Here is a 20254-nt window from a genome sequence, read left to right as displayed (position 1 = left end):
GACACCTTCATGTGGATTCAGTGAAAACAGGGATACCTGGCTACAGCTGCAGATCAGAGACCACGCTCTGAGTCTTTGACTCAGGAAACTCTGCACAGGAAATCTTACGTATCTTAGACTTTTTGATGTTCCTTATCAAATCGTAAGTAGATAAGCAGCCAACTTACCCTTAATTAGTGTGAGTATCCACTGTCTCACTGGAGGTTTTTTGTCACTGACACTGCAACTCCCACCAACTTCCTTTGAAATCATGAATTTTTAGCTAACTTAGAATTCGAGCATCAAGACGAAATACTGCCAAGAGTAACTTCTGATCACAAGACTTAATAATAATCCATTTTTGAAAACCACTAAAAATCTTCACTGCCTCTTTCACCACTAGCCAACGCCACGCCTGAAGTCACCACCCAGGTGCTGACACTCCATCCCAACCGGGAGATGTTGACAGCTTTTATACACCAAGCTAGCAGGAGGGTGCGGGGGCTCATTCGGGGTGAGAGGCAGCCTTTGCCCTTAAAAACTCCTTTTTTGTCATCTTGTGCCGTCACGGTGTCTAGTTTGGCTTTAGATCCCAGATCACTGTGCAAGGCAACGATTTTTCAAGAATTTCTGCATCCCACTGAAACAATGGGGCTGTTTGGTTGACAGATCTAGTTAGTATTGGCTAGTTATAATAACTACATCTTAAACAGAAATGGAAATGGAAACGGAAATAAAAGGAAAAGGCTGCCTTCCGACCCCAACCCAAAAGCTCCAGGAGGCACTACTCAACAGTTAAGCTGGAAACCTCATCGCCACAAACAGGATGGTGAATTTCTTCAAACAAAACATTTCTTCTTCTCCCGCGACAAAGGGCTGCGCACAACCAACTCGCCGAGCAAGCACTATCAAGAAACAATGCCACATTCTTTGAATACATTCGTCCACATGGTATGGTATCTGCAGCCCAACATCGACAACGTCCAAGTTAAACGAATAAATATTTGCATTGCAGAGCTGGATTTGTCTTGGAATACGATCGCTCCTCATCTGGTTTTGACACATGCGCATTGTCAAATAAATCACAGCTCACTGGGTGTGCACATTAAAAATAATTCATCTATCTTGTTGGAAGCCATCGCATACTTCAGTTTACAAGGTGTGAAACTGGGAGGGGAAGGTTTTACATGCCCGAGACAACTATACACGGAGCGCGTCGAAGCAACATGAAACGTTGCTGCCCGCCCCACCAACGCCACAGATCCTGGCACTAACACCCGTGCCCTCTCCCCACGGCGGCCTCGACGGCACCGCAGCGGCAGCCCGGGACGGTGCCCGGCTCTCCCGCGGACACGCGCGCCGAGGACAGGGGCTCGCGGGGCCGCCCCGTCCCGGCGACCGGCGCCTGCGGGGCCGCTCCGACGGGGCGGGCGGGCGTCGGCGGCGCACGGTGGGGGCGAGGGCGGCGCGGCGGGTGCCCGTCCCCCGGGGGCGGGCGGGCCTACCTCGGAGTTCCACACGACGTAGGCGGCGGGGCGAGGCCCGGGCGGCGAGGGCTGCCCCTTCCTCTGCTGGAGCCAGCGCCTGGGCGAGGAGAAGATGCTGTTGGCGGGGCCGGCGGGGCCGCTCAGCGCCGAGGCCGAGGGGGTGCGCGCCAGGAAGGGCAGCTCCCAGCCGGAGCTCCGCTTCCCGCGGGGGCTCTCCTCGTCGAAGAGGGCGCTGCCCGGCGGCGACCGCTCCAGCGGGGTGCTGGGGGTGGAGAAGGAGGCGCCATGGGGCGGCGGGGCGCCCCGAGGACCGCGGCGCTCCCCCGGGGGGCTGCCGGCGGCCCGCGCCCGCGGCGCCCGCCCCGCGCCCTCGCCGTCCTCCCGGCCGCTGCCGATGATGGCGGGGTCGAGGCTACGCGTCTGGCGGAGCCTCCGCTTGGAGAGGCTCTTGGCGGCGGCGGGGGCGGCGGCGGCCGGGGAGGAGCAGGAGAAGACGCTGCTCAGCAGGCTCTGCGCCGACATCGCGGCGGCCGCTGCCCCACGGCGGGGACGGCCGGGGGTCCCGGGCTGTCGCTGCCTCTGCCTCCGACCCCCGCCGCGGAAGCGCGGAGCGGCGCGGCTCTCGGGGCGTCCCCCGCGCCCGGGCTCAGCCCCCGGCGGCGCGGCCCGACGGCGGCACCGGGGGGCTCATGGCGGCGTCCGGCGCTGGGGCTGCTCCGGGGCTGCCGCTGCCGCGGTCACTTTGCTGGGAGGGAGAGGGAGGGAAAGGGAAAGGAAAAAAAAAAGTTACGAGAGAAAAGGGGAGGGAAGGAGGCAGCAGCGGAGCTTTTATCTCGGCTCGCCGCAGCCTGCCAGGGTCACACCCCCCTCGGCCGCGATGCGCCCGGGAGCCGCTCGCCGCTCCCCCCACCCCGTCGGGTCCCCGGGTGGCAGAGCCCGCCTGCCTCCCCCCGAGGCGGGGAGAGCCGGTCCCGGTGCCGCCCGCAGCCCGACGCCGCCGTGGGGAGCCCACGTCGGGGTCGCGGCGGCCGGCAGTCCCGCTGGATTGCACGGGCACCGGGACTGCGGCTGCCGGACGCTGCCCCGGGCGGCCCCGACGGGGCGCTGCGGCCGCGCTGGCACCGTGCGGTTGCGGAGGGATCGAGTAGTGAGGGACGGTCGTTTTTCGGTGCGATCGTTCCGGAGGCGCAGCCGGGAAAAGCCCCGGCCTGGCCCTGCCAGGTCCAACCCCGCGTCCCCGTCCCGCCGGTGTTCGCTGGTGAGCGGCGGGGGCGCGCTGGGCTCCGGGTTGTGGGACCTCCGTGTCCTCCGCCGCCGTGTCGGGGACAGCTGGTGCCTTCAGGGAAACCTTGGAGGAGTAGGCGGGGTGCTCGCAGTGTACAGCACGCGTCTGTAGGGCTACCGGGACAGGGTCTTCAGCGGAGTTCGGCCAGCAATCATGTTCCGACCCAAGCCTCTCTTTCCATCCTGTGCCAATTTGAGAAGACGGTTTTACGTATTTAACCACAACAAACACCTGAAGGCACACTCTGCTCCTCCTGTCTGACAGTTTGTGCAGAACAACCCATGTGGACGTGAGTCCCACAGGCAGCATGGATAACCTGGGTAGGTGACGGCAGCAGAAAAAAAGGCATGGGAGCAATGAAGCTAAGCCTCCTCAGGACCGATAACTAAACTTGTTTGATCCTCTGTAAAGACTTTCCCTGCTCTCTTTCCAAGCATAGGCAAGGAAACCTTCATCAGGAGAAAGGAGCAAACTTGGGAAAGTCAAAACCATTAAGAAATGCAGGAGCAGAACGCACACAGAGGAAGAACACCACAAACCCCAAGAAGGCTGGCAGCCAGTCCGCCAGCTCCTTCTCCCAGAGAGAAGGAAACAGTCCCTCAGCGCAGGATCTGACTCCTGCCCCGCTCTCCCAACCGGGAACACCGAGTCCTCCCCTCATTGGAAGCAGTTCGACAGCAATGCTTGTCAGGTTCTTTCTGGAGGCCCCGCAGCATCGTTTCCTTACTGTATCAACTTTATTAAGCTGCAGCTAACCGTTAGCTTAACGGGTGAGTTCAGATCTGTCGCTCTGTGGTCAGTGAGGAATACAGCCTTTACATTTTTCAAGATGAAGAGCAAAATATACAAACCCATATCCTTTTTGCTTCTGGACCTACACTTTTATTTATGGAGGGAGTGGAAGATGCCTAAGGACAAACTAGCCAAGAGCTCCAGTGAAAGTCTTGAGTCTCCCCAGTCTCAGATGAAATCACCATTAGCCTACTGATTCCATGAGGCCTAAGCATCCTTCTTTTGACCTGAGAAACCACCATCGCCACGGTTGCCCCAAAAGTATCGCAGACAACTCTTAAAATTCCTTAGCAAAAGATTGGCTATTTAGGAAAAAAAGCGCTCAAGCACAACACAAGGGTTATTTTCTCCTCATGCTGCGTTTTCTCCTCAAACCCTAGCGCAGCATTGTGTTGTCCTCCCAGGCGTCCTGGAGCCTGTGCAGGTAAATGCTCTGTGGCGGCATTTTCTAGTTTCATCAATAGAGGGAGTAGACAGTTCTTTCCTTTGTGGCATTATTTAAGGTTCATAAGGAGAAAGCACACTAGCCCATCCACTTTCAAAGGGAGGTGTTCTGGTTTTATGTGATGTTTCCAAATAGGATTTTTTTCTTCCATTTTTTTTTGTCCAGAAAGGAGCTTTTTCCCCTTATTTTAATAAACTGTTCTATTGCTAAATTCCAAATGTTGCTAGTTCCTCCACAGCTAAGGTTGCAGCTGTTTCTGTTTAAAGCTTCATTTTGCCTCCTCATTAATGCCTTCAATAAGGTCTCATGCTTGAGACTAAAAAGGAGGTCTGAAGCATAAAACAACAATTTGAGTTTGTTTCTGCAGTTCTGTGCCCATGCTAGCAATTTGGTTGAGAGACACACGTCTGCAACACAGCTTTACAGTCACGTGGCTCTAAGTGTTCACTTTGGTCCTCTGCAAATGTATCATCAGAACGTGAAAGGACAGGAAGACATGAGGAAAAAAGGCAGGGGGGAAATTCAGAGCTGTAATCACATGAGGAGCAGAGAGGACAATCACACCTGCCTCCAAAATCCACTGGAAATGGTTCCTGCCGTTCTCAGTAAGGTGCATTGCCCACTTTGAAGAGCTGATACTCTCAGGCACATCCAGCTGCCAGCAGGCAAACCTCCAAGTGCAGGCTCAGATCCTTACACCCTGCACACACAGCCTGTGAAAGGAGATGGAAACGATCAGATAAGTGCAATGTTAGGAGCCTATGTCAGCTTACAACTACTCTAAATGAAGTGGGAGCAAAGCATTCTTATTTCCACGTGCTTCAGCCCAAGTATTAATATCACCCAGCTGGTTTTCTCCACGGGAGCCTTCATGAAAAACTGGAGGATGGGTTTTGTGAGACAGAGACCTGGAGAATCACAGCTGTGATTCAATGGGTAAAGCCAGCATATGCTTCGTGTAGACAACTTCATTACCTATCTTTGCTGCTGTCTGTATCTTTTGGGGGCAACAGCAATATAAGCACTTTCTGAATATTTTTTAAGTTGCTGTTTGTTATCACTATGAACTACATTATTGTGAGACCTGGCAGCACCCCCTATGCAGCTAGGCTCTGGGGCTCTGGTGGGCACTGGACTAGCACAGAACAAAAAGACAGCTCTAGTCCCCAAGCCTTAGCACTAACCTCCAGCCAAAAGGCATCAGCGGTATAGCCATATAAGCAGAAGAATAGTGAGACAATACTAGTTGATCCAATACTAGTCATCAGCCCTCCTCTTCTGAAGCAAAGCTGTTCACGTAACTGCTGCCCGTAAGGTTGCAATAGCAGTCAAGAGATTAGGCTGTGCTTCCTGGAGCTGGGAGTAGCAATGTAGACAGTGGATGTGCTGACTGCTGGAGTCAGAAAGGCTTTCCTAACAGTTTGCGCTGTCGTATTTTTTTACAGTGAAAGCTTAAATCCAGTGAGAATGTTTATTCTTTGTTCTGTCTCACTTCCCATCGCTGCCTTATGCAGTAGTCGGCTGACTTACTGCAACATGAAAGATCTCAACTTTTCAAGCCTGTGTTTCTGAAAGTGAGCAGTAGTGATGTGGATCAATAATGCAATAAAAATTCAGAAATATTTTGAGAGATGAATGCATTTGACAATTATGACTTTCCAGTCTTCAGTTTTATTCCAAAATACCTTCAGTCTTAGCACACAGACCAACAAAGTCCACCAGCCCTTTGTGCCTCAAGGAGAAGACAATCTGTTAGTAGTGGAAAAGGACTGAGTCAGGGATCTTCTCCTGAGGAATCCCAACCTATGCAAGTCTGGGGAACCAGCCAGGTGCTCAGAGGGCTGGCCAATGTCACTGCAATGCCACTTTTTATCTTTGAAAGGTCATGGAGATTTGGAGAGGTACCTAATGTTGCACTTCATCTTCCAAAAGAGCAAGGACAATCCAAGGAGCTACAGGCTGGTGAGCTTCACTTTGGGAAAATCACAGAAGCAAGTTCTCTTGGAAGCCATTTCTGAGCATATAGATGAGAAAAAGGTGACTGGAAGGACCCAGCATGGATTTACCAAGGGTATATCATGCCTAACCAATCTGATCACCTGCCTTGATACATGGGTGATGAGAGAGCAGTGGATAGGAGGATTTTGTCACAGTCTCCTGCAGCTTCCTGGTTGAGGCAATTAGATGAGAGAAAAACTGATCGGATCATAGTGAGTAATGGTTCATACTCTACTCGGAAGCTGGTTACAAGTTCTTCAGAAGTCTGTCTTGAGACCTGTCCTGTTTAATATCTGTATCAATAGCCTGGAGGAGACAGTGCACTCTCATACAGTTTGTGGACAACATCAAATTAAGGCGGACAGTCAACACACTGCAGGATGGGGCTGTCATTTAGAGGGACCTAGATAGGCCACATGAATGGGAAAACAGAAATCTTAAGAAATTCAACAAAGACAAACGCACTTGGTGTGGACTAACCCCCTGCATTTCTATGGGCTAGGCACTGATAGGCTGGGGAGCAGCTCTGGCGGGAAGGACCCAGGTGCCCTGGTGATCAATAGGCCAAACATAGGCCAGCAAGAAAACCTGGCAGGGATGAAAGCTAACAGCATCCTGGGCTGTATCGACAGAAGCATGGTCAATAGACGAAGGGAAGTGATTATTGCCTTTTACACAGCATTCAATAGACCTCATCTGGAATACTGTATCTAGTTTGGGTACTCCCAGTTAAGGAGGACCTTGGTAAACTTCAGCAAGGCCCTTGGAGGGCCACCAAGGCAGTTGGGAGCTGGAGCATTTGCCCTGCGAGGAGATGCCAGGAAAGCTGGATTTGTTCAGCCTGGGAAAACTAATGGCAGCATTCCAGTACCTGCAAGGGAGGTCCCCTCCAACTTGAATGACTCTGTGACCCTAACCAAATATGAATTGTGAGTTAAAGTCAAGAAAACCTTAACCTTCAAAAATTTCCAGACATTTTGTATAAATGTGTATCACCTGTCTTACTAGCAAGCTTGCTGCATGGGCACACTTTAGAGAAATTATGGTGTTACTGTACTTTTAACAATCTCTGGTGTTATTAATGCCCCATTGATCTGGAATTAGAAGGAGATACTGGACAGAATTTAAAATCAAAATATTTAAAAGCTCATCACAGTTGTGCCTGTTTTGGTAACTTTTTTTTTTAAATAAATGTTTATCAAAATGTGAATGTATTATTCTCAAGAATTAAGCAAAGACTATTTTGCTCAGACTTCTGAGCAAAATCTCTGAGAAGAAAGGTGACTTAGAAAATAGGAGCATTTTGCTACTGTTACTATTTCTTCAGAATTTATTAAGCATAAGAAGAGCGAAGCCACTCTTCTACCTTACTGTTTTCTTACAGAAGAATTTGTAATTTTTTAATTCCTGGGATTTGATTTTTTGGACAAAAAGACTTATAGTTAAATTTTAACTCTTTCAGTTTTTCTGTGAAGGCGGGGGAGCTGTTATGTTTTTTACAGAACTTCTGTCTCTATTACAGTGAAAGTGATCTCTAGGCATTTCAGCATAGCGTTCAAAGCTGCTTCTCCAGAGGAGAAAGTGCTCCAGAAGCGTTTGTGGAAGCAGCTGGGGGAGTGGGTGCATAACTGAAATCCACATGAGGAGCCAGCACCCAGCTTTGGTTCCCGTGGTGTCTGACCTTCACCTAGGTGTTGACCAAGTACTGCGGTGGCCTGGTCCTGTTTCTACAGAGGCCACCGTGTGTTTTGTCAGTGACCTTGGTAAGACGCGTATGGCTGTGCCAGAGGAAGTGTCTTGATGTGACTAGAAGGGAAATTGCCTGTAGGGCTGCGTCCCCGTGAAGTCACACATTCCCCTATTTCTTACCTGGCATGGGGCTCTGCAGGTCGGTTGCTGAGACGCTCTGAGGAGTCTTGGCAAGTGTTTGCCCAGACTGGCTACTCAGTTCTTAGCTAGGACAGCTGAATCTGGGTGATAGCACCCTTAAAAAAAAAAAGGCCATTTTCTATCGAGAGAAAAAGATGCTCATTTATGCTGAAAGGGAAAAGTGATGGAACGTCATTACTCCTCGAAACGTTTGCTGTGCTGAAGCAATAATAATGACATGAGTGAGAGCTTCTGGGTACCTACTGTACAGTCGTGTATATATATAGTTATATATAGTGTGTGTATATATGTACACTATATATTATAAATATAATTATATATCACGGGGGTTTTATATGGTGTATATGTAGTGTATATATATAGTGTCCATATATACACTACACTATACAGTTATATATAGTTAGAGAGAGAGAGTATATATGTTACATGCTCCAAGGCCAGCATTTAAGTGCCAAACGGCACAAACCTACGAGACACCCCCGGGACCGCCTCACCCCCCCGCTCACCGGGGGCAGCCACCACACAGCGCGCCTGGGCACGGCGCCGGGACAGAGACCGGGGCCGCAGAGCGGCGGGGGGCGGAGGGGCAGGCCCCGCCCCCCCGGCCCGGCCCCGCCCCGCCCCGCCGGGCCGTAGCTCCCGCCCCCCGCCGCGCGCCCAGCCCGCAGCCGCCGCGCCGATGCCACGTGGGAAGCGGCGGAGCCGCCGTCGGCGCCGGGCCGGAATCGCGGCCCCCCTGACGCTGGGGACGGCGCTCGCCGGGTGCCGGGAGGAGGGGAGGTCGCGGAGCCCCCGGGATCGCAGCGGGATCGCCGAGACCCGATGGGTGCTCGGCGCCGTGGCGCCCGGCTCGCGGCTCGGCCTCCCGGGCCTAGAGGCGCTGGCGGCGGCGGCCGGGCCTAGAGGCGGCTCCCCGCCCTGGGCAGCGCCCTCGCTGCTCCAGGTGCCGGCGGCGGCCCAGCCGGCCCCGCGGCGGGAGGGCAGCGACCTGCCTGCCGGCGCGCCGGCCGCCCTGGCCGTGCTGCGCCTCCAGCCCGGCGCCGAGGGCTCGGCGCGGGCGGCGGCGGCGGCAGCGGCGGCGGGGGCCGCGCCGCGCCTGCGGACCGTCTACGTGAACCCGCGCTGGCTGGAGCGGCAGGCCGCGCTGGGGGCGGCGGCGGCGGCGGCGGCGGCAGCGGCCAGCCCCTGCGCCGAGGCAGCGGCGGCGGCGAGCGGCGCGGCCGGGAGCCCGGCGGCGGCAGCGGGCGCGGCGGCGGGGCAGGGCGAGGCGGCGGCGGCGGAGGCGGCGGCCACCCCCTACGTGGGGCTGCGGCGGCCGCTGGGCTACCAGCTGGCCAAGGCCACCAAGGAGCGGATCTGGCGGGGGGAGTTCATTGACCTCTTTTCCTTGCTCCACACAGAGCTGGCCCCCGAGCACGGCCCGCGCCCGGGGGACACGCTGGACCAGTGGGTCTCGGCCTTCCTGGTGTATGCCAGTGTGGTGTGCGAGAAGCACCCGGCGCGCTGCGGAGCCATGTTCAAGTACCTGGACACCATCCGCAAGCTGCACGCCACGTACGGGGGCACCTCGTGGATGAACTACGACGAGGACTTTAGGCGGCGGGCGGCCAAGGACCCCAGCCTGCCCTGGGGCGATGTCGACCTCGACCTCTGGATGAAGTGGATGGCGCCCCTCAAGTCGCTCATCAGCAGGAAGCCACGTGCTGAGAGCGAGACGCAGGCCACGGCAGCCACACCACCACCACCAACACCACCACCACCGTCCCAGAGCCCCAAGCAGGAAGAGAAAAGCCAGGTGTGATGGGCCGGCGGATGCGGCGGCGTGTTTCCCTGCTCTCCTGCCTGGGCATGATGCGCCCTCAGAGGGGAAGAGGAGAAGAGGGCAGTTGGGGTGCCCTTGAGTTGGTCGGCAGCTCTTGTATCACGGCACTGACACTTTGCTCATGCTAACCCTAGGGCCATGTCATCAGCTGGTGAGGCACAGGGCCACACGGCTGTCCAGCTGGCCACCGTGGGAGGTGTGGGTGTTGCTGGAGAGAAAAGCATGCACTCAGCAAACAATTGTAGCGTTTTTTACTCTGGCCACCAGAAATTAGGAGCCCCACTAAATCCCTCACTTGGTATTTAATTGTATCTTCCTTAAGAGATCAGAAGAACGGTGTGTTTTTTGTCCTGAGTTGTCTTTAAAAAATTAACTTTCTCAGCAATACAGATACCCATATGTTAGACAAAGAGTACAGACTCTACAGTTACTATGGCAGCATGTGGCAGTTGCAGGCTGGGTGGGAGGCCAGAAAAATTGATGTGAATAAAGATAAATTTCAATATGAATGGCCACAGCTTGCAAATTCACAGGAGATTTAACCTGGTTTGGGACTCAGATTTAATCCACAAGTTCTGGCCTGTTTTGTGGGAGAAGATGGTGGGGGGTGATTAGGGGAAGTAGGGAAGATATTGTGTATCATCTTAAGGTTTTGCTTTCAGTATAGGCGTCACTGAATTGGTGTAACTGTCATGTACAGGGGCAGATCTACCCTCTCCACTGCCTGAGCTGTGACAGCGAGCTCCGCCTGGTACAAAGGGCTGCCTGCCGATATTAGGGGTTGTGCTGCTTCTCTTATACTGGTGGCTGTAGTTTGTCAAATCCCCAGCACAGAAAATGCTGAATGCTAAATGTTGATTTTCGTGCCATCTGGATGATGGTAGGGAGATTCTGTTATATATTGGCCATGTTTATTTCTAAGCAATTTTTTTTAGGACCTTAGGAAGAATCTTTGCATTCCTGAAGGGTTTTTGCTAGCTCATTAGATGCTGTGCCGCCCAGGTATTGTCAGCGCCGAGGAGTGGCTAAATCGTTGGATTCTGTTAGCCTGATCTGGAAAGGGAGGACCCTTTTTTCAGGGCATCTGCAAATGTTTGATGTGTCACACTAAGTCCTGACTTGGGTACCTATTGAAAGTGACTTCTCTGGGCTGACTTGCAATAGAGACCGGAGCAAACACCATGCAGTGGATAATGTAACAGGTCCTAGTGCAGGCCTTGTGGCCTTCTGTGGTTGATGCTCTAGATTTATGCAACTTGTTCTGCTACCTCGTTCAGATTTCTCCATTCTCAAGAACAACAGCTCAGTTCTTGTTCTGCTGCGGACCTTATGTGAGCACCAGATGGGCAGTGGCTCATAGCTTTCATCTCATCCGACGCTGGATCTTCAGCTTGTCATGTTAACCAGACTTGTAACTTCTTCCACAGTAGCCAGTCTGTCAGTGCAGACCTTTGTGCTGTTGTTTGCTGAGGCACCAGAGGTCTCAATCCCCTTTGGTTTCCTGGAAATTTCCCAGTTGATTTTTAGCAGTGGCATTGATATTTTTTTTACTTCCCTCCCCCGCCCCCCCACATCTGGAAGAAGCAAGCGCAAATTGTGTAAAGAAAAATTAAATGTGTTTATTTTAACTAAATAGTTTACAAAATACCAAAAGTTTAATGTTTGCAAAAACAGTAGTGCTTTAGCAGCACAATGAAAAGCAAAAGTGAAAGTTGTGCAATTGTTCAGTGTGAGTTCAACCGCCTTTCTATTAGAGCAGTTTTTAATCGGTAGCACATAGTCTCTTATAACTGTTTAAAAGAGAAAAAAGTCCTTAACTGAAATAATGGTTTGAGTAGCTGTTAAATGTAGACAAGGCCTAGGATAAAGCATGAGTTTATCACTGGCAACGCAGCATCAGCAAGGAAGTGTTGCTCTCTTGGAGGTGACCTGTGGGTTTCCCCTGCACCCCCTCCAGCTCCTTGCAAGCTCTAATTATGTTGTGTAAAACTACTTCAGAGAAATAAGATGTGACTTCACATTTGGGCAGAAGAATCGGAGAATTAAAATGGGAGAGAATAGGCTTTTACGGACTTACAGCTTTGTCCAGAACCTAAGCTTTTCCACGTTTATGCTATCAAGAGGAAGAGGAGGTGTTTTACAAAGATCTTTTCTTCCAGGTTGTTTGTTTGAACTGATTTTGTTTTTTGTAACTTCAAAGGATAGCATTAGGCAGTCTCACTGGATTTCATTTCCCCTTTCAGTTGAAGGCTCCTTAAATTTCAGCTTGATGTAGTGCCCATTATCTCTCGTTCTGCAGTTCCACAGAAGGTTAACCAGTACAAACTCACGGAAAACAAAGTGTTGTGTTTGAGGCTAGCTGTCCTTTCTAAGGCACCAGTGAAGAGCTGTAACTTTGCTTTACACAGAGAGAACAAAGTGAGAAACCCTAGTTTTAGTTTGAGTGCAATAATCGGCATGTATGTAGGATAGCTGAGATTCATTCCTGCAAATTTATGTCTGTATGTATAACTTCAGACAATTCTCAATTTTTTTTCCAGACTCCATGAAAACAGAAGGCCAGTTGGGATGGCAGTCAGACTAAGTGGGTGAGTTCATATATAAAACTGACTAACTTTGGATCTTAAAAATTTGCAGATTTGTTAAACACAGAATTTCTTATTGGTGCCAACAGCCTGACTCCGTTGGTGTTTAAGTGGAGCTCTGGTATTCTAGTGCATTCTTTTACCTCTGCTTCTGTTGCGTTGCAAGCTGTGCTAGAGAAGACGTAGGAAATTCATTTTACCCAATCAGCAATTGTAACAATGGACTACAAACCTGCAGAGCAAGCCAGTTTGCTGGAAAACAGGAATTCCTGCAGCACAGCACTTGTCACAGACTATCCAAAGAGGGCAAAGATTCAGGAAGGTGAATAAATTGAACATTGGTTGAATGAGGTCAGGAACAGTCTCCTGGAGGAGAACCCTGCCCTAAAATACTACTTTGAAAGTATAAGGCAATTTAATGTGCAGATTAACCCTCCTCATTTGAGCAAACTTGTGTGCAATCCTGGATCTTTGCAGATCACAACCGGACACTTCAAAAACCTGTGTACTCTATTTGTTTTAAAAAAAAAAATAAATCGTACCTTGTCTTGTCACAGCTGTTACTTTTACCATTTCATTGAGAATATCTGCAACATAAATGTATGTTTGACTTGAAATAGTATCATACACTTGGTATAATAACTCAGGTTGTCAACAGAATTATTCTGTGAGGCTCAATATCGCCTCTCCATTCTTCTCTGAAAAATGCATTAACCATTGCTGTCATTGCCAGAAATCAGTTATAGCCAAATTGTGCATTACAAAATTCTTGATCAAATATAATAATTGACCTAAATTATTATTCTATTTTTATCCTCGTAGAATACTTAAGATCCTGAGCATCAGACTAGACCTTTGTAGTCTGGTGTTCATGAAAATCGTATTCACTGATTCACAGTTTAATCATTCTACGTCTCAGTATTTTGTTTTCTTTTCCTTTTCCCTTGCATACTAGGGAGTATGATCAAGGTAATACTATGATCCAGTAACGCGCATGATGGTAAGGGTATGCCTTTAGTTGTTTCAGGAAAAAGCTGCCATTATCTGCTTTCATTTACCTTTCTTGATAGTTTCAATAATATGCATAACATGAAGTGTTTGTAAATTGATATTAAACTGTTTGTGACTTCACCTAAATAAATTTTTATATATAAATGCTGTTCTTTAATCTTAGCCTCTTTTTTTCCTCTTAACTATCAACGGGGCCACTCTACTGAAATACCAGTATTTTAATGGCCTCCAACATGGGACTCTGATCCAGTGAATGCTGAGATGTCTGCATTCAATACAGTAGAATATAGAGCACTTTTCCAGGTGGAATTACAAATTATAAAAATACCTTCCATTTTTGAGAAGGTGCTTAAGCTTGATAATCAGATCACTCATGCCATTTTTCCCTTGTCCTGTTTTCTTAAGAAATTAGAACTCAAGTTACTCGCTGGTCCATGCTAACGTTTCTTCACCATCATTGCTACACATGAACCACTGCAGGCATCTCCTTCCGAGGAAGTGCTGTAGGATTTGGAAGGGTAGAACTTGGGGAGAGCCGTGGGAAGAGGGGGGGGTGTGGAACAAGGAAGGATGAGCGGATGTTGGTCTCCTCAGTCCCACTGACAAATTGCTCAAGTGCAGGTCTTAACCTACTGACTCAGAGCAGCAACAGTTTTGTTTTGCTTGTCCTATTTGGGAGCAACACACCCGACAGAGTCTGAAACACTTCCTAATGTTCTTCTGCCAAGAATTTGTTGGGTTTGTTTGTTACTCTCTCCAGTCTTCATTCAGTCTGGTACCCTTCCTGGTACTCTGTCACCTCCCAGTTTCCTGGTTGCTACTGGTGCTGCGTTGGACCACCCTGTCTTCTGTGTCTACTGTAGACAATTGCCAGGGCTCTGCCTTGCTCTCCAGTGTCAGTGGCTGCTTTAAAATTGCTGCCTGCTTTCATAAAGAAACTTCCCTTTCAAATTCTTAGCAGTGGTTTAAGACATGTGGGACTTCACCACCACCCTCCTTTTTTTTTTCCTTCTTCATAAACATGTTCTTCATCATGTGTCTTTGAGCCACACAGTAATTTCACTGTGGTACTTGTGCATCCTTGCTTTGCTGTTTCTTGTTGCACATGTGCTTTCCTCCTCATTGCTGTGCTGTGAGCTTCTGCATGAAATTTCTTGTCCATTAGTTTCTCATTAAAACTGTTGGACTTCGATGGGTTTCTTGAAATTCCAACAGTTAGTTACTGCATGAGTTTGTGTATGTCATTGGCAGTGGGTGAATCTTACCTTTACAGCTCCTGATGATGTCTTGTCCTCGTTGAGTCGGTGTGCTGACTGTGTTGGAGTGGTGGTGCAGAGTTGCGTATCCTCTGTCATTGCTGATTTATGAGTAGATTTCTTTCGGTGATTATAAGCTAAACTTGCTGTCATTTCCATGGTGTGGCAGGCAGCACGAAGATGCCTGCTGTCTGAAAGCAGGCATTGAGGATAACCCTTTAACTAAGTGATGCGTGAAGATAGAGTACACGTTCAGTGAGAGGCTTAGCATGGAAATGAATCATAATTCTGTTATTTGTTCAGTAACTGACCTGCGGTGGAAATCGGTGATACACAGGAACTTTTTTAATACTATTTCTGTAAGCCCTATTACTTAGCATGGGGGGGATGTTCTCTTTTCTGTGGTGCTGCAATTTCTTACGCTTTTTTCAAAGCAAAAAATCTTGAGCATTTGTGCAAAGTTGCAGCAAAGCTTTTCACCAAGACTGATGGAACTTCCAGTTGAGAATACTTGTAAAATGTGTGGAAATTGATTTGTTTGGGAGGATCAGCATCTTATGGAAAAATAGTTTTCTGTCAGTTGACTAGAATTAAGTAGCACATACTTTTGGGGAGTAATTCCAGGTAAGTTTATTTTCAGGGATTTATAGCAAGACAGGATTTTTTTTTTTCACAGATGTGCTTTTTCATGTGCTGGATTGACATGCATTGTTATTACAAAGAGCAAATTAAAACCAGTGCAATGTGGTTCTTACAGCACAAAATATGTTGCAACTTGGAAAGGGATGAAGCTAAATTACATATGTCTTTGAGCCAGCTGACACAGCTTGGGAGTTTAGAGCTGGGCTTCAGCAAAGGTGTAGTCAAATAAATGTGATTTCCAGCTTCTACCTGTGTGCGACAGTTAGGTTCAAGATAAGTGGAGCATCTGAAAAAATGAGACGATGCCACTACTCTTCTGGCCTTACTAGTATAATGATGTATCTTTAGAGGTGAGATGACAGCAGAACATTTGGCACGTGGGGTAACCTGTTGCATCTGCAGTTGAACAAAATTATTGCTTCTGAGCTGTGATGAGATCCTGTCAGTTATTTAATGTGACTTCAGTTTAAGCTTAAACCGTTGCTTTCCCATCTTCCTTTTTCTCCCATCATCTCACCAACTATTGTTTTCTTCTTTATAAAAATCTGGTGGACACAGCAAGCACGTGGGATCAGGCAGAGTCTGACCGGACTGTCTGCACGTACGGAGCCTTTCACCCCCGTGTAGGTAGTTCTGCCAAGTTGGTATGGTCTAGCATGCAGAAATCTAGTATGCGGCTAAGCGTGCGTAGATGGAGTGCGCGCGGGAGACTCCCCGGCTGCCTGCAAGGTTTCATGTGTTTTTGAGAAGCCAGGGAAGTTGGCAACAGGTCTTTCTGTCCACTCCTGTGGTAAAATCAAAACCAAAAGCCCAGAGACTGTTGTAACCATTGAGGGGAGGGATGTGAGTCAGTGCTAACAGCCTAGATGTTTGTGGAAATGTTGCCTAGTGAAGTTATCAAGCATTTTTTTAGGTCATATGCTTAATAGGGACTGCAACATTTGATAATATCTATGGGAGTGCTTTTGGCAGTTCTTTCTACAAAGAGATTATGTCCCTGAAAACTCATCTGGAGAAATTAAAAGCTAGATCTTACTTTTCCCCTGTTATTTAGGCACTCAGGTTTGACTTTCACCCTATCACGAAGTTCAATGTGCATTAGTCCAGCCCAGTACAGCACATAAATTTTTACCCACATAATCTTCTGGGTCCAGCACTCTCTTTTATTTTCTTTTTATTTGTTTGTTTTTTTTTTTTCCACTGGGAATTCTCATCAAAACCAGTTGGCATCTTTGCAGTTTGGCAGTTTACTGGGCAATCAGCTAAATGGCAGTCAAGATTTAAAAAGCAGGAACATTTTTACAGTATATGACATATTTGTAAGCTTGAAATATTTCAAGAAGTACTTTTACCTTTTTTTTGGTGGTTGTTTCTCTTTCTTTACTTTAAAGAACACTTTCTTCTTCCTAGTGTCTCAGTGCAGTGTTGCTGTGTTAGTATTTTCAGGGCAGCAGGGGAATGTTTACGTCCAAATCTGTTTTCTTTGAATATTTTAATTGCAAACATTTGTGTCCATAAAATCCTTCCACAAAACTCAGTCACTATTTAGCTTAATTTTTTTTTGGTTCTGTGCAAAGTCTAGAACTCAGATCACATTCGGTTTCAGGTGTTTATTTTCTGAACCACATAATACAAGCATTGCATCTGCACCTGCATCAGCAGATGTAGAAAATACCACTTACCACTTAAAATGGCAGTCCTAATGATCTGAAGTCAGGAATTGTCGTTTGAAAATGGAAATATGGCTTACACTGGCTTCAGATATTATAAGCACCATCAGCATTGGTGATGTTGTTCAAAGCGTCCGTAGATGCCCTATATTATCCCAAAATATGAGGTTATATGAAGTTACAAGGCTATATGAAGTCTCAGCCCATGACTCTGCATGGCTTGTTCTACACAGGCAGTCGTGGGCAGTGAAAAGGCTGGGCGTGCTGGTGTTAGCTGATGGGGCTGCTTAGTTGATAAGCTGCAAGACAACCCGGTGGCAGAGGACCTGGACTGTGTCTTCCCCTGTAGATGTCCCTGGCATAAACAGAGTCAAGACAGCTCCTTTAAATGTGTAACACAGGCCAAGAGTTCATACCTCCCCTGCCTAAACTCTCCACCTTCTGTTTGGGCATTCTGTCATTCGTCTTCTACCATACCTCCCTCATCTCCTCTGGGTTTTTTTCACTGCATAACAGTCAAATGTCATTCTTGCCAGTGTTTGGCAGGAAGAAATACGACCAGTGCATGCAGATGGTTCCCTACCGTATACATGTCTCCCATGGATGATCCATGTGGAGCTAAGCAAAAAGATATTTTTCCCCTTAAGGCTGGGGAATTAAGTTTATCCTAGTACTTAACAGAGGTGCTGGGATTACAAATGTTAGCAACATTGGATTCTTAAGAATAAAATAAAGATCAGTTTGAGGTGGGGAAATCTCTCAGGGTGCTTTTGCTCAGGGCATGCAGGTGTCTGTCTTGCTGCACTTCATATGACTGTGCAGCTAATGAAGGACTTGAAGCAAGAGGCTTCTCAAAGTGCTGTGGGTTGGGAGGAGAAGCATTTCATTTTCCTTCTTTCCATGTCATTTTCTTTGCCCTTTCTTCCTCACCAACAGTCTCCCAAGCCAGATATGTGACTTTGTTATCAAGTACTTGTGGATAACAGGGGAAATCTCATTGACATTACATTGTATTGCTGGGAGAAATGACATCTGCAAGAACATGAAGGTTTTCCGGAAGCAGCACTATGAATTTGGTGGTATTGAAGGGCAAAAAAGTGACTTCAGGGGACCCAATCTGTCCTTTGCTTTCCCATTTAGGAAAAGAAGATTCAGCTACCCAGCTTAATGTGGTATTGGACAGTGGAAAAGTTATGGGCAGAGTATCTCAATGAGATTTGGTACCAGAAAGTAAGTGTGCACATTGTTACTGCTGTAGGTGCTTTGTAGGCCAATATACGAGCAGAAAAATGAGCCCTGGCCAGGCTGCTGGTGATGCTGACCCACCAGGCATGAGGGCACTTAATGAAACTGGTTACGGAGCCGTGCAGCTCAAGGAGGGAGCTTAAAAGATCACTCTTCTTATGCCTTAGCATGCTTTTTTTTTTTTAAAAAAAAAGACACAAAAAGTACTTACATTGCATAACTGGAATGTGCAAGAAATAATAACAACACATAAGCTACAGTTGCAAATGCTTTCTGAGAGGAGGGTGGGTGGTATCTGGTATGCACCACTTCCTAAAACATGCATTTTCTATTTTAAACGTTTTGATTGCATGGAAATGAAAAGGAATAAAACTGAATCCTTCAGTACAAAAAAGGTAGAGAACAATACAATTTACCAGTGTGTTAAGATTACTTAAAAGGTTTTGTTGGTTTTTTTTTTAGCAAGCATTTAAAAACACAGTATTTTTTTTTGGTCAGTGCTCCTAACATTGAAAACAAATTTTCAGCATGTAACAACATTGTTGTGCTGTTGAAAGCAGCACAAGTTGCTTGTGGCCCTGTATTGCACAGAAGTGTAAGTAATCTCAGTTGTTCCCCACCAGAAGGGAGAGGAATGGATAAGCATACCCTTTACCTGCCTCTTGTATGAGGAAGCAGTTAATCTGGAGCACTTCCCAAAGTGGAGAAGTTGAGAACAAGACCTTGGGCCACCTGGTTCCCTGCTGGTTCACAACAACTGAACTGCTGGGCTCTGAGATATGCGGTACCTTTTTGCTTCTCTTGATCTCTCCAGCCCACAGCCTCTGAGTGAGCACTTTCCATAAAGCATGGAAACGAAGAAACTCTTCTTTTTTTGTGTTGTTTTTTTTTTTTCTGGTGTTCCTGCAGCTTCAATCTTGACACTTTGTTCTGTGAAACTGCTGCAAGAGAGAATCACTGGAAGCAAGAAATGGGTGAGGAGGGCTGGTAGAGATGTTTCCTCACGAGTGTAAGAAAAGTGCAATGAATGCTACTAAGCTTTCCGAAGACCGGGAAACGTTGGTTATAGCTTGGTTCGTATCTCACAGTGGTGGAGGAACGGAAAAGGTAAACCTGCTTATTGCTATAGCTTGTGTTGCCTAGCCGCACATCACAGCATGCCCTGTGTATCATGGCAGAGCTGGATGGGCAAGGGATGGTTTGGCTGTGGTAGGAGGAGAAAATTATTTGACAAAACATGTCCTGGTGAGATGGCTGACTCTGTGGCTTAACCTGGGAAGCCACAAGAAATGAAAACATATTTTACCTCTCTTTCAAAATGCAGAAGTGACTTTCTTGAGATGGGGGTGTTGCCTTGAGCATGTGTGCCTGTTTGATGCAGCGAGTGTTTTAAAAATAGTGTTGCAAATTCTGGGCCTGGTCAAGCAAGAACCTGAAAGCTTCAAAATGTTAGCTTGAGATAGCTTCGTTTGTTAGTTTGCTCTGCTCAAAACTACTGGCAATTAAATTAACTTCTGTATTGCTGTTTTAATGCCTAGAGTTATTTAGGAAGCTATAGAAAGTGCAATTTACCTGATCCTCCCCTCTCTGTTGCTGCACCCTTTGAAAACAGGCAGGACCAGAGGCAGAGTCAGCAGTACCCTGGTGGGTTGGTGAAGAGGTGTGAGCCCTTTCAGACAGCTCAGGATGGGAGAGTTGTCTTAATATTTAATGACCTTCACCTATGATGGCCATTTTAAGGATTTGAGGGAAGTAGGAAATGCACCCACACCACATGCTAGTACTTACACAGGGCTCCAGAAAAGGCATGAAGTTTGGGGCTGGCTATAGATTCCCTGCTATTCCTCCTTCCTTCTCTGCCGTGCCTGCTGCTGAGGCTTTGGCAGCTGGAAAGGGTCAGTTCACCACCCTGTTCCCCATGATGCCTGGGCTGAGAGAAGCATGAATTTAGTTGATGTCTAGAAAAGCTGAGTTGTACAAATTCGTGTGTAAGCATTGGAAATTGTGGCTACAGAGCTATGGGAGGCTGGAGAAAACACAATCAACAATATGCTATGGGAAATACGCTTTACCTGGAAGCCTTTTTCAAGAAGTAAGGAAATAGCAAAGTCTGTCAGACTGCTGCGTGTCGTGCTAAAGACAGTCAA

At 48.0% G+C, this 20254-nt stretch overlaps 2 protein-coding genes across 3 annotated transcripts in view; one reads left to right on the top strand and one right to left on the bottom strand.

The window, feature by feature from the left end:
• ARHGAP6 (Rho GTPase activating protein 6) overlaps positions 1 to 1988 on the bottom strand; it is a 360077-nt gene extending 358089 nt beyond the window's left edge. For both annotated transcript variants that reach the window (XM_068422687.1, XM_068422696.1), the window contains exon 1: positions 1485 to 1988. In XM_068422687.1, the coding sequence (XP_068278788.1) occupies positions 1485 to 1988 (504 nt within the window). The remainder of the gene's footprint in view (positions 1 to 1484) is intronic.
• Positions 1989 to 8555: 6567 nt separating this feature from the next.
• On the top strand, positions 8556 to 12837 carry LOC137660421 (nuclease SbcCD subunit C-like). The gene is made up of 3 exons (XM_068395284.1): positions 8556 to 9671; positions 12239 to 12286; positions 12373 to 12837. Exons 1-2 carry the CDS (start codon positions 8556 to 8558, stop codon positions 12245 to 12247), a joined length of 1125 nt encoding a protein of 374 aa, XP_068251385.1. The 3' UTR covers positions 12248 to 12286; positions 12373 to 12837.
• The last annotated feature ends 7417 nt before the right edge of the window (positions 12838 to 20254 follow it).

The sequence above is a fragment of the Nyctibius grandis genome, chromosome 2 (genome assembly GCF_013368605.1).
Source record: "Nyctibius grandis isolate bNycGra1 chromosome 2, bNycGra1.pri, whole genome shotgun sequence".
NCBI lineage: Eukaryota > Metazoa > Chordata > Aves > Nyctibiiformes > Nyctibiidae > Nyctibius > Nyctibius grandis.
This window is presented reverse-complemented; position numbering and strand designations above follow the sequence as displayed.